General features: G+C 43.4%; 1 protein-coding gene across 14 annotated transcripts in view; it reads left to right on the forward strand.

The window, feature by feature from the left end:
- Nucleotides 1-12,156, forward strand: part of LOC141762924 (receptor tyrosine-protein kinase erbB-4-like) — a 343,760-nt gene that overhangs the window by 170,335 nt on the left and 161,269 nt on the right. For all 14 annotated transcript variants that reach the window (XR_012592935.1, XR_012592934.1, XR_012592937.1 and 11 more), the window contains one exon: nt 3,477-3,663. Coding sequence is in view for 7 of the 14 variants with exons in the window: in XM_074627098.1 (XP_074483199.1) it covers nt 3,477-3,663 (187 nt within the window). In the remaining 7 variants the exon portion in view is untranslated. The remainder of the gene's footprint in view (nt 1-3,476; nt 3,664-12,156) is intronic.

Consider the following 12,156-nt stretch of genomic DNA (forward strand, 5'->3'; position numbering starts at 1 on the left):
TTTTATTATGTTGTTCTCGCACTCTTCAGGTGATTGACACATTGTAATCTTGCTAATAAGCACCTCCACTGTCTGTTTTCCTTCCCATTGTGTTAGCGCTACAATAAGCCAACTTGGCAGGTGCGCGTGTTTGCCGAGCGCTCGATATAGAAGCGAATCTCGGTTACCCGTTATTATCCTGAAAAGCAGGCCCTCCTCACGCTGTGTCCTGACTGTCAGTCTCCACTCGCGTCCCCCAAGGGGTCAGCAGCCAATCAAACCTCGCATTACTCATTCCCTCCCTCCCTCCTAACCAATCATCTGGCCTGTCGCCGGTCATTAGGATGTCTCTGGAGCCGCTTCAGAACTCTTTTCCTTCATCGCTGGACATTGAAAATGAGAGGTTCTTATTTAACGACCATTGAGAGTTTGAGGGCTCGACGGTGTTGCTTGGTGCTGCTTTAAGCACCAAATTAAAAAAAACTGTTAAAGCCAGCTCTATTGTGTTCACTTGTGGGAAGCCGGTGAGGGATCATATCCTTGTTGCTGCGCTAGAGACCCCTAATGGTTGGTCTTAGCACCTCAACAGAGGACTCTGAGAGATTCCTATAATCTCCCCTACAGCTTCCAGAGACAGTTTACAAAAAGTAGCAGTCACCGTGATGCCCCCCCTTGGTTTGTGGACTGCCGTTTTGAAGGCCTGAGTCCGTCATTTTTGCTGTCACCATCTTAGTTTTTAGCCGTCACCTTGGTTTTAGACCGTCGCCATCTTGGTTTTAGACCGTCGCCATCTTGGTTTTTGGCTGTCGCCATCTTGGTTTCTGGCCGTCGCCATCTTGGTTTTTGGCCATCGCCATCTTGGTTTTAGACCGTCGCCATCTTGGTTTTTGTCTGTAGCCATCTTGGTTTTTGGCCGTCACCTTGGTTTTAGACCGTCGCCATCTTGGTTTTAGACCGTTTGCCATCTTGGTTTTAGACCGTCGCCATCTTGGTTTTTGGCCGTAGCCATCTTGGTTTTTGGCCGTCACCTTGGTTTTAGACCGTCGCCATCTTGGTTTTAGACCGTTGCCATCTTAGTTTTTGGCCGTCACCATCTTGGTTTTTGGCTGTCGCCATCTTGGTTTCTGGCCGTCGCCATCTTGGTTTTTGGCCATCGCCATCTTGGTTTTAGACCGTCGCCATCTTGGTTTTTGGCCGTAGCCATCTTGGTTTTAGACCGTCGCCATCTTGGTTTTTGGCCATAGCCATCTTGGTTTTTGGCTGTCACCATCTTGGTTTTTGGCTGTCGCCATCTTGGTTTCTGGCCGTCGCCATCTTGGTTTTAGACCGTCGCCATCTTGGTTTTAGACCGTCGCCATCTTGGTTTTTGGCCGTCGCCATATTGGTTTTAGGCCTTCGCCATCTTGGTATTCTCATAGACTTCTATACAATCTGACTTCTTTTTGCAATCAGAGGAGTCACCCCCTCGCGATTCTGCAAAAAAAAAGACAAGAAAAAAACGCAAACAAAACTCCGTTGTATAAGCCAGTGTTGAACCTTGTAAGCAGATCTGTTTCCTCCCCTCACACACACACACACACACACACACACACACACACACACACACACACACACACACACACACACACACACACACACTTTTAAATGCAGGGTTCTAATTAGGCTTGTCAGTGGCGGTTCGGTAAAATGTGTTAGTGTGGCATTTAACAGCTGTCGCATGTGTGTTGGTGAGTTTCTGTGTGTATAAGTAAGCTCAGGCTGCTGTGTGAGTGACTCAGATGAATATTGCATGACCACAGAGATGGCGTTGTAGCAACAAGGGAATAAGTTATGTTGTCGAAGACACACACACTTATATACATGCACATACACACATAAAGCTATCTGGCAATGATGCGGTTTGTGAAGACGAAGATCAATCTGCTGCCAGATTGATTGACGGGGCTGTCAGCTATAAGAGGTTCTTTCTTCTGCGGGGCTTTTATCTGTTGATGTGATAACACAATGCTGTGTATCGTTGACCTTTAACCCTCAAGTTTTTACTTCATTTCTTTAGAAATGACCCTGAGATGAAGAGCATTCTCATAAAAAATATTCAGAAATTCAAAGTGCTCGACTTGGTGCCATCCTTCAGCCTGACTTTGCAGTTGAATTAATTCGCCTCATCAAGTGCGTAACACCGACGTAATCAGCCTGATTTTTAGTGACTTTTGAGAAGGTCAATTGATGCACGATGAGGCAGATAGCTGAGGTCTGCCATGTTCTTCAGCAAGGCACACTGGAGCTCTCTATTTCTGCATATTATGCGTGTCTGACTCAGGCATTCAGCCAAGGCCTTTCAGCTTGAACCGACGCCAAATTATTTTTCCTCTCTTAGTTTTAGGTCTCCGAGGGATCCAATCACAACCTGACTGCGAGTTCCCATAATGATGCCTTTAACCTACGGAATATAGAATCTAATACAAACATACTTTATTTGGATTTGAAAATATTGTTCTGAAAGGTATGATCGCTTTATTGGCTCTACAAATGTCATATTTGCTAGTATCATGGCCCCTGAAGCTTTAAAGGACTGTAATCAGAGGGAGAAGAGTAATCAGTCCGCAATTGAGCTGACATTTTAATCACTTTGGACTGTGTGTCCAAATCTTTCATGGGCTTGACATTTCAAAATGCAAATAACATGCTCCGTGCACAGAAAATGAGAGGAATGCATTATCTAATCGTGAACCAGGAAATATAAAAAGTGGTCAACGCCGCGTAGGGAGGATGTTGGGGTGGATGGGTGGGTCAAAAAATACTGGACTTTCGTGTCCCGTGTGAAACCAGAAGTCAACGTTGATTTATTTGTCACGTAACTTACATACTTAAGTTACGCCACTTCTGTAGTTATTTTAAGCCAAACCTCGATCTTTTCCTAATCCTAACCAAGTCGTTTTGTTGCCTAATCCTAACCATGTCGATCTTTTCCTAAGCCTAACTAAGTAGCTTTCTTACCTAAACCTAAAAAAGTTCTTTCCTGTGAAGACGGAAGTTTATTTTGAAAAGACTGTATGCATGTAACGAGCGGAAATTGACACGTGTTGCTGGACATTCGTAGGAAAACAAACCAAAAAAGGAGGAATTCTTTTTTTTGTAACATATCATACCAACCGTTGTATGAGAATATGTTAGAATATTATATGTCCAGGGCTTTTATTGTGAAAGTTAAGAACGAAAGGAGTTGATCTGGTGTGCGCTGCCTTTGTTAATGTTCAAAGGAGTAATAAAGTTTGCCGTCTTGGTTGGGACTTTCATAACTATAGGCTCAACTCAACCTGTTATGCACAACGTGATTGGTTAATGCCTTTATGCACGGTGCAAAAGCACAGAAATGCCTAAACACCTCTGTTTTTATCATATTTTGTGTTGTGTTGGGAGAAATGTTTTCCTTGAAACCTGTAGTCATGGAATCAGAGGTACATGTTAAATATACTCTTCTTCTTTTTCCCACACAGTCAATCAGAGAAGTAACCGGCTACGTGTTGGTGGCTCTCAACCAGTTCGACTACCTGCCACTGGAGAACCTGCGGATCATCCGAGGCACCAAGCTGTACGAAGGTCGCTACTCTCTGGCCATCTTCCTCAACTACAGGCGGGACGGGTACTACGGCCTGAGGCAGCTGGGCCTGCGCAACCTCACCGGTCAGGATGGTTGTTAATGGCATGCTGCATGACCAATAAGCCAGTGTAAAACTTGTGTTTAACACATCAAAGCACCATCAAATCACATATATTTTAAAGTCATTTTGATAAATCATTAGAGAAAAATGCAGTATAAACTCCCTCAGTAGATGGATATGTGAATTAGGGATCCATTTTTCAGCACCCTGCAAAAAAAACATTGCCTTTTCCTGAGCTAAAAATGCTTCTGTTTGACTTGTTTTTACACCCACATGTACAGCTTTAATAGGCCTTTTTTAATTAAGTCACAAAATTGGAACTCAACTTTTGAAGCTACGTATCTGCTACCCTGGCAAATTAATCTTCTGTGTGGCAATGTAGAGGGATCAAATGTCTGCAAAAAAGTCCTGTTTTCACATTAATTACATTTTTGTTTACACACTCAAAAATAGGCTTCTTTCATAGAGTAAGTTTCTGGAAGTGGTTATGTTTTATGTAACAGCTGTTCTTTTGTTTGTGTTGTTGTCATGGGAGAGGGCATAAGCTAAAGTGGATTACATTTGTAAAGGGTAGCTTTTGTCTGCGTTAACTTTATCTTGGTATCAGACCTTTGAGTCGTGACCTCGGCATCAGTTAATCTTTGCCATTTTGGCGTTGGAGTCACCTTTCAACTCCAGTCAGAATAATAGCGGCAAACACTGTTACAGGCTTTAAAAAACATCTTTTAAAGTACCTGATGAATCATATCTCCTCTCAAACAGCTATACATGTAATTCTCACAGATTTAGCTGCTAAGAGGTTCAAGTCAGGAGTCAGGTGTTGCCTTTTTGTTCCCTTTCTTGGCGTTGTCATCACCACCGCTCGGGGAGAGAAACGCAAGCCGTCGCGGGACAAGCGTTGGCTGAGGGACAACTGCCACATACAATCTGAGGAGAAGCAGTGGAGCTCAGTCAGGGTCACTCTTTCTTCTTTGACAGCATTTTTTTTGCTCTATTTGATGCCGTACCGTCTGGAGTGACAGGGAGGATGGTAAACAGAGAGAAGCTGTGATGTGGGACGGAGGTCAGAAATGTGTTCCAAGAAAAGATGACGGCGTCCAAGGCTGTATGAGACGGTGTCAGCACTTGAGGGGATGTACTGAATGTTTGAACTGAGTGAGTGAAGGGAAAAGGTATTGCAGGAAAACAAAGCATGATGTCTCAATCCTCTCCTCACTTTTCTCATTTAGAAAACTTACCACATAGTTTAACTCCTTGTAAGCAGAGTGGGACGCCGTTTTCAGTCTCTACACGACATTTTCTTTCTCTCATCTTGTCGGATTTTGGAGGGAAATTCGCTGGATTTATTCATGGCAGGAAAAGCAGCAAAAGAGCGCTGTTGTTCCAGCACGAATGGAGCTTAATCTTTTAAAGCGTCTCACAAGATCCAACGGACAAAAATCATGTCCAACACGTATGTCCTCTAAAGTACAGCCAAGGAACAAAGACGGATGCGCGGGAAGCTGCCAATCCTCCTGACAATTTGTTCATACCAAGGTGTCGGATGTAATTTGTGAGCTTGTGATTGCTTAAAAATGTAAAAAAACGCCACATGTAGCACCTTTATGATTAGTTTTTGCAGAAAAGAGTGCCAGAGAATGAGACAAGGAAAGGGTAGCAATCCCACCGTGGGATGACCACGTGGTTTGTGCCCTAAACTGCCAAGCCACCAGAACGCCTGTGCTGCATCCCCCCCCCCTTCTTTGTTGTATTTTGCCCAAGGCTTCTTCTCTGGCATCGATCTGCCCGCTTTGCACCGCTCTCCTGTGGGCATTGCAATTCATCCTACATCCATCCTGCGATTCCTCCTGCAGGCGATTCCGTGTCAAATGTTTCACAGAGGAACCAAATTAATTTTAGTGTAAAACAGAAGTCCTGTGTGTTGGCAGTCCTTGACCACCCTTTGTAACTTTTTGGGGAAATCAAGCACGGTGAAGTCTCGGGGCGTCCGCGACACTGAAAAGCCGTCAGAGAAAAGTTGGACAGCGGAGATTCATCCCGGGCTCTGATGCCATTGACTTTGCCGTAGTGTTTTCGTGATTGATGGTGGGGGATCGTGACAGATTTAGTGTAATAAGCAGCGTTTTATGGAGTCTGAACACGGTGATAAAGGACTCCTGAGAGTTTTAAGGGCATGCTGACACCTTAAGCTGGTAAAACAGTAGGGCGCCTTCCATTCTGACCACCCCTACGCAGAAAGGCAGGCCCAAGTGGACCTTTATCTCTGTCTGACTCATGATAGATTGTTTTCTTCCCTGACTCTCTGTCGTTCCTCAAACTGCACTAACGAATGTTTTTATTCTGCGAACCCAAGACTGCCACAAATAGTCATCATTTGGACAATTGTCCCTCCTGTTATTTCATGAGAAACTGCTCGAGTGTGCTCATCTGTACTTGGAGGTATTTCATTTCCAGTGAGGTGAAAATGTTTCATGATAGGTGTTCTTCACAAGCTTCCAGGGTTGAGGCAATGACGCAGTTAGTGGAGAAATGTGCTGTTTTTCACCTTATATATATATACTGCACCTATATATATATATATATATATATATATATATATATATATATATAGTAGAATAACCAACCAGCTGGAGTCCAGCAGTACATTTTGTGAAACAATCAGGATGTTTTTCTTTATGTAACCGGAAAAAGGCACAGTGGAAAATATAAGCGAGGTATCTTCAAATAATCCTTTCTGGGTGCAGGAAGGTATTCCTTGCATTATTTATGTCCACAACGCATAATCTACATCTCTGAATATTTCCCTGAAACTTGTGGAGACTCGTAGGCTGAATCTACAACTGTGACTCCATTGTCTGGCCACACACATCTCCTGTTTGAGTGCATCCTCAGGACGGGTGCCTCACATCGCTACCCTTTCGTCCATACCCCTCTGATCCCAGCGCACCCCGACGCTGCAATTAAGCCGGATCCACCCATGCATATGGATCAGTGCTGTTCCTCTTGATTCCCTCCACTCCTCTGTCTGGGACAAAAAAAAATTCTCTCTTTTAAATAAGCTCACAACTAGGCCAGCGGATTATTCTCTTCCCAATGATAATAAGGAAAGCTACCGTGCACTTGGATTCATTGTGTGAAATGTACTTATTTGTAATTAATTTTGAAGGGGTATACAGTACATGCCCGGGTGAGAATATTCCTCGCTGTACATTAAACAACAGCCTCACTGCTGCTTTATCCCGCAGCGGATTCACGACACAGTTGGAGTCCATAGATGGCATAGAATTACATTTGGATGCGGAGTTGCATACGGCGGTGCAGTCTAGTATAGTACCAGGGATATACTATAGTAATCTGTGTTAAAGAAAATTCCCCTGGTATCGACTTGTTCGGCCTCCCCCCACGATGCTCCTGCAGCTTCTTGTAAGCCTTAATAACCCAAAACACATACACAGCACATGGACTCCGCAGTGCTAATTACCCCATACTGCGCAGCAGTGGCGATAACGCCAACCATAAGACTCTCAGAGCTGATGAGGTGGCGTGTATGAAATGGTTTTCGCAATCCCCCCTCTTTCTTTGCTTAACTTTTGCTTTGTTTGTGAGCTCTTTGTTTTTTTGTTTTTTTACGTGTTTTTTTTCCTACCCAGTGAAATTGCCCATTTGGATGGGCTCCAAATGGCTCAGCGTGCCCCAAAGAGAGCTCCGACTCCAGCTTCCCATCTGGCAGCAATGCCCCCCCCCCATGCTCGTGTGCAGAAATCAAAACACCGGCTCTGCCATCCCCCCTTTTTTTTTCTCTCTCTCCCATAACCTCTCCGCCTTTCTCACCTGTTTTGCTTCCCTTAATGCTCACTGGGACTGTAGCGACACCGCCATGATTCCACAACCTGGCAGCAGCCCAGACATCCCCTAATTTAAAGCTAATAATTTACCGCCGCTGTCTCGCTAATTGCAGCATTTTTGTGAGTATTTTGAATGCGTTTGGGCCAAATTACCAGATGAATTGATTAATAGATTTCATTATAATTAACCCCATGTGCGTTTTCATATTTAGAGCATGACTATTGATTTACCGGCTCCTAGTCACTGTGCTCGGCTAAATCAGCAAAACAAATGGGAGATTTTTCTTTGTGTTTAAGGAGATTTGCAAAGTGATGATGGCGGGGGGATTAAAAGAGCTGTGACTAGATCACACTGATACCTACAGCAGTGTCGAGGCATATACTGTAGTTGTTTAGCAGGAGTGTGGACTCAAGTTACATGACTCAGACTTGAGTCAAACTCGAGTCCCAGATTTGATGACTTTAGACTCGACTTGACAAATTTAAATTTACGTTATTGAGCGCCAGTTGGCACCAATTACCCTGTTGTTGAAATGACATGCCATTTGCTGTAAAACGCATTATGACTTGTTTAGGACTTGAAACTCTAATTCCAGGACTTTTGAATTGACTTGGGACTTGACTCAGGACTTGCCTGTCTTGACTTGGGACTTGTCTCAGGACTTGCCAGTCTTTACTTGGGACTTGTCTGTCTCTACTTGGGACTTGATTCAGGACTTGCCTGTCTTGACTTGGGACTTGACTCAGGACTTGCCTGTCTTAACTTGGGACTGGCCTGTCTCTATTTGGGACTTGATTCAGGACTTGCCTGTCTTGACTTGGGACTTTACTCAGGACTTGCCTGTCTTAACTTGGGACTGGCCTGTCTTGACTTGGGACTTGATTCAGGACTTGCCTGTCTTTACTTGGGACTTGTCTCAGGACTTGCCTGTCTTAACTTGGGACTTGCCTGTCTCTACGTGGGACTTGATTCAGGACTCGCCTGTCTTGACTGGGGACTTGTCTCAGGACTTGCCAGTCTTAACTTGGGACTTGCCTGTCTTGACTTGGTACTTGCCTGTCTCTACTTGGGACTTGAATCAGGACTAGCCTGTCTTTACTTGGGACTTGACTTAGGACTTGCCTGTCTTGACTTAGGACTTGCCTGTCTTGACTTGGGACTTGACTCAGGACTTGCCTGTCTTGACTTGGGACTTGATTCAGGACTTGCCTGTCTTGACTTGGGACTTGATTCAGGACTTGCCTGTCTTTACTTGGGACTTGACTTGGGACTTGCCTGTCTTGACTTGGGACTTGATTCAGGACGTACCTGTCTTTACGTGGGACTTGACTGAGGACTTGCCTGTCTTGACTTGGGACTTGATTCAGGACTTACCTGTCTTTACTTGGGATTTGACTTAGGACTTGCCTGTCTTGACTTGGGACTTGATTCAGGACTTACCTGTCTTTACTTGGGACTTGACTCAGGACTTGCCAATCTTGACTTAGGACTTGCCTGTCTTGACTTGGGACTTGTCTCAGGACTTGCCAATCTTGACTTAGGACTTGCCTGTCTTTACTTGGGACTTGTCTGTCTCTATTTGGGACTTGATTCAGGACTTGCCTGTCTTTACTTGGGACCTGACTCAGGACTTGCCTGTCTCGACTTGGGACTGGCCTGTCTTTACTTGGGACTTGAGTGCAAAGACTTGAGAGACTTACTCGTGACTTACAAAACGACGACTTGGTCCCTCTGCTGTTATTTAAACACACATTGATACAATAAGGTTTGATTTAGCTGCACCAATTGTCTTCAGTAAATATTGAATTTAAAAAAATCTCAACACAAGTTTCAGCTCCTTTTTTCAGCTCCTTTTTTTTTTTTTTTTTTTTCAAAGTAGCTTCAGAAGTGTCATAAAGGCTGAATTTGATCTGTACAGTAAATCCCCTCAGTGGAGAGTATAAAGATCCAGCACATCAAAGATATTATACCCTCTGCTTATTTGAAAAAAGGGCACACACCTAAAAGGAGAATCCTCCAGCACCGCGGCTCACATGGAGACGGCTGACTGATGTCGGCTTTTTAATGCAGCCTCCATTTTTCAACTTTTTTCGCACCTCACATACAACTCAAATCGGCACTTAAGAGGGATCCGGCCATATTTATATATATTTCACTGTCCGTTTTGAGGAAAAATCCAGATACAGAGGGGAAAAAGAATTGTGTGTGGAGTTTGTATTGGAAAAAAACTACTTCCAAGGCCTCTTTATTTAACATAAAGCTTGTGGTGTGATCTCCAAAAAGTGGTGTAATTACAGGAAGATCAAATAGAGCAAAAGCGGCTAATGCTAATACCCGCTCTCACTCCGGACTGTTGTGAGGAAGAGGGGCGAGCGGAGGGGATGGGGCCCATTAATAATGAATCCAGTGTCATCATTAAGGCGGCAAATGATTAAAACATATCTCCCAGCTTCAAACGCTGCTTTTCTACCCCAGAAAACGCTGGATGTGCGAGGCGAGCGAGCCCTTCAGTCTGCTTGTGAAATAAAGTTTAGCTTTTTTTCTTCTTTCATCTTTACCCCCCTTTTTTCTTGTAGTGTTGAAAAAGCCCAAAGCAACCAGCATCCGCCTTTTTTTGAAAACAAAAACCAGTGTTATGTAATGTAATGCAACGTGTAGATGGGCATTTGAGAGATGAACTTTCATGCCAAGCTTTGTTGCACATTTCTGGGTATACTCCCGTTGTGTCTCTTCTGAGGAACAGACTTTCGTTAAAGAAAGGTGACATTCATTGACATGCAGACGCACGATGGGACGCCATGTCTGACTCCGCGGTTTCTTTTCTCATCTCTTTATTTCCCCGTTCTTGCACCCAGAAGTCATTGTAATGCCGTGCCCGCGCTCGGTTACATCAGTGTTGTGCCGCCTGCGCTGCCGTTGGTGGTTTTTGTTTAAACCCTTTGACGAGAAGGCCCAGGGGGCTCGGGGTTTGTCTCCATTGGTGGCTGAGGCATGTCTGGAAGGAGGGCAAAATGATCTCTAATGGAATGGTAATAGTCCCCCAGGGCAGTGTGTCTGCTGCCCTGTGCACCGTTCTTTGATGCTAGGGTTCACTCTCGCCGGCTGACACCAGCTGACCCCGGCTGACCGAGCTTCCTACACACCTGACACCAGCTGACCCCGGCTGACCGAGCTTCCTACACACCTGACACAACCTCCAGCGCACAATAATGGCCCTCGCTCCATAATACTGTGCAACATGGCAGATGAAAAGCCTCCCCTATCCTGTGTTATATGTCCAATCATGTCTTTGGGGAGTTAGCACGGGAAAGTCTGTAAGCAGTTCTAATAATGTCAACAACTCGCGCCCAAGATAAGCTCAGCCAGCCGCCACGGAGTGAGTCGTCACTTCCACTTCTCAGCGGCAGAGATCGGGGAGTGACGATAATAAGGATATCTTGTTGCAGTAAAGTGGGGCAAGCACGTTCAGACTGTCTCCCTGAAATAGCTCAAAATTTCATCATGTCATGCTCCGAACCGAATGGAAGGTTTATGATGATGGCTGGGATGTCAGGATGTGCAAGTTGTAGGAAAAGAAGCTAATTTCAGGGCAAAAAGTCTCAGCTTAAATGGCCTTAAGCAGCCAAATAGAACAAATTATGTTTAAAGAATTTAATTTGCATTGTTTTGAAATGTTGGCTGCTCAAATATTAGGTAAATAAACTGATATATTTATGAATATATCATAAATGTACAAAGGCGTATTAGGGCCATTGTAAGTAACAAAACAAAAAATTTAAATGACAGAGCCAGAGGGTTAATAGTCTGAGAAAAAAACTCTGGATTTCCAAAATGAAAGTCACAAATTTACAAGAAAACTTGGGGAAATAATGTTGTGTTTTTTTCATTTTCAAGTTTAGGTCAACCTGATGACTTAATCAAAAATATACTATGCAATCGGATTTAGCATTGTAGAAATAATCGTGATTTTAGTCCAAAATTGACGTGCATTGAGCCTATTCAGACAAAAAACAACATATTGATTTGAGTTTTTTTTCTTGTAAATGCATTACTTTAATCTCGGAGAATATCCATGATTTTTTTCTCCTAAATTTATGAGTTTTTTTCTCACAAATTTCTAACTTTATAATCTCAGAGAATATTTAGAAATATTTTTTTTCTTATAAATTAGATATTTTTTTCTTGACAATTTATGACGTTATAATATCCGAGAATATTCCAATTTTTTTCTCTTAAATTAGATTTTTTTTTCTTGAAAATGTTTGACTTTATAATCTTAGAGAATATTCAAGTTTTTTTCTCACAAATTTAGGACTTTAATCCTTTTTCTAGGAATACTGCCCCCACCCCATACGCCGTCGTATAAATGTGGATATAAAAAATTGAAATAAAAGCAAAAATAAAAGTCACTAAAAACATATCAAATGTTTCCAGTAACAGACTGAATGCAATAATTGCACCTTTAAAACTGTACCCAACAACGTGTCTAATCTAGCTCAGACTCAGAGTGGAAGTGGTGGGTGGTGCGGCTGCGGCGGCTGAATGAGTCAGCATTTCCACTTAACAGAAACCCCGCCTAATCAAACCAAATAGCCGTGACTTCATCAAACTTGCTCATTAGTGCTGAATTCATTTTTTTCGGGAGATTAGAATTACTTGTGACCAGACT

Source organism: Sebastes fasciatus, chromosome 24 (assembly GCF_043250625.1).
Source record: "Sebastes fasciatus isolate fSebFas1 chromosome 24, fSebFas1.pri, whole genome shotgun sequence".
NCBI classification, from domain to species: domain Eukaryota; kingdom Metazoa; phylum Chordata; class Actinopteri; order Perciformes; family Sebastidae; genus Sebastes; species Sebastes fasciatus.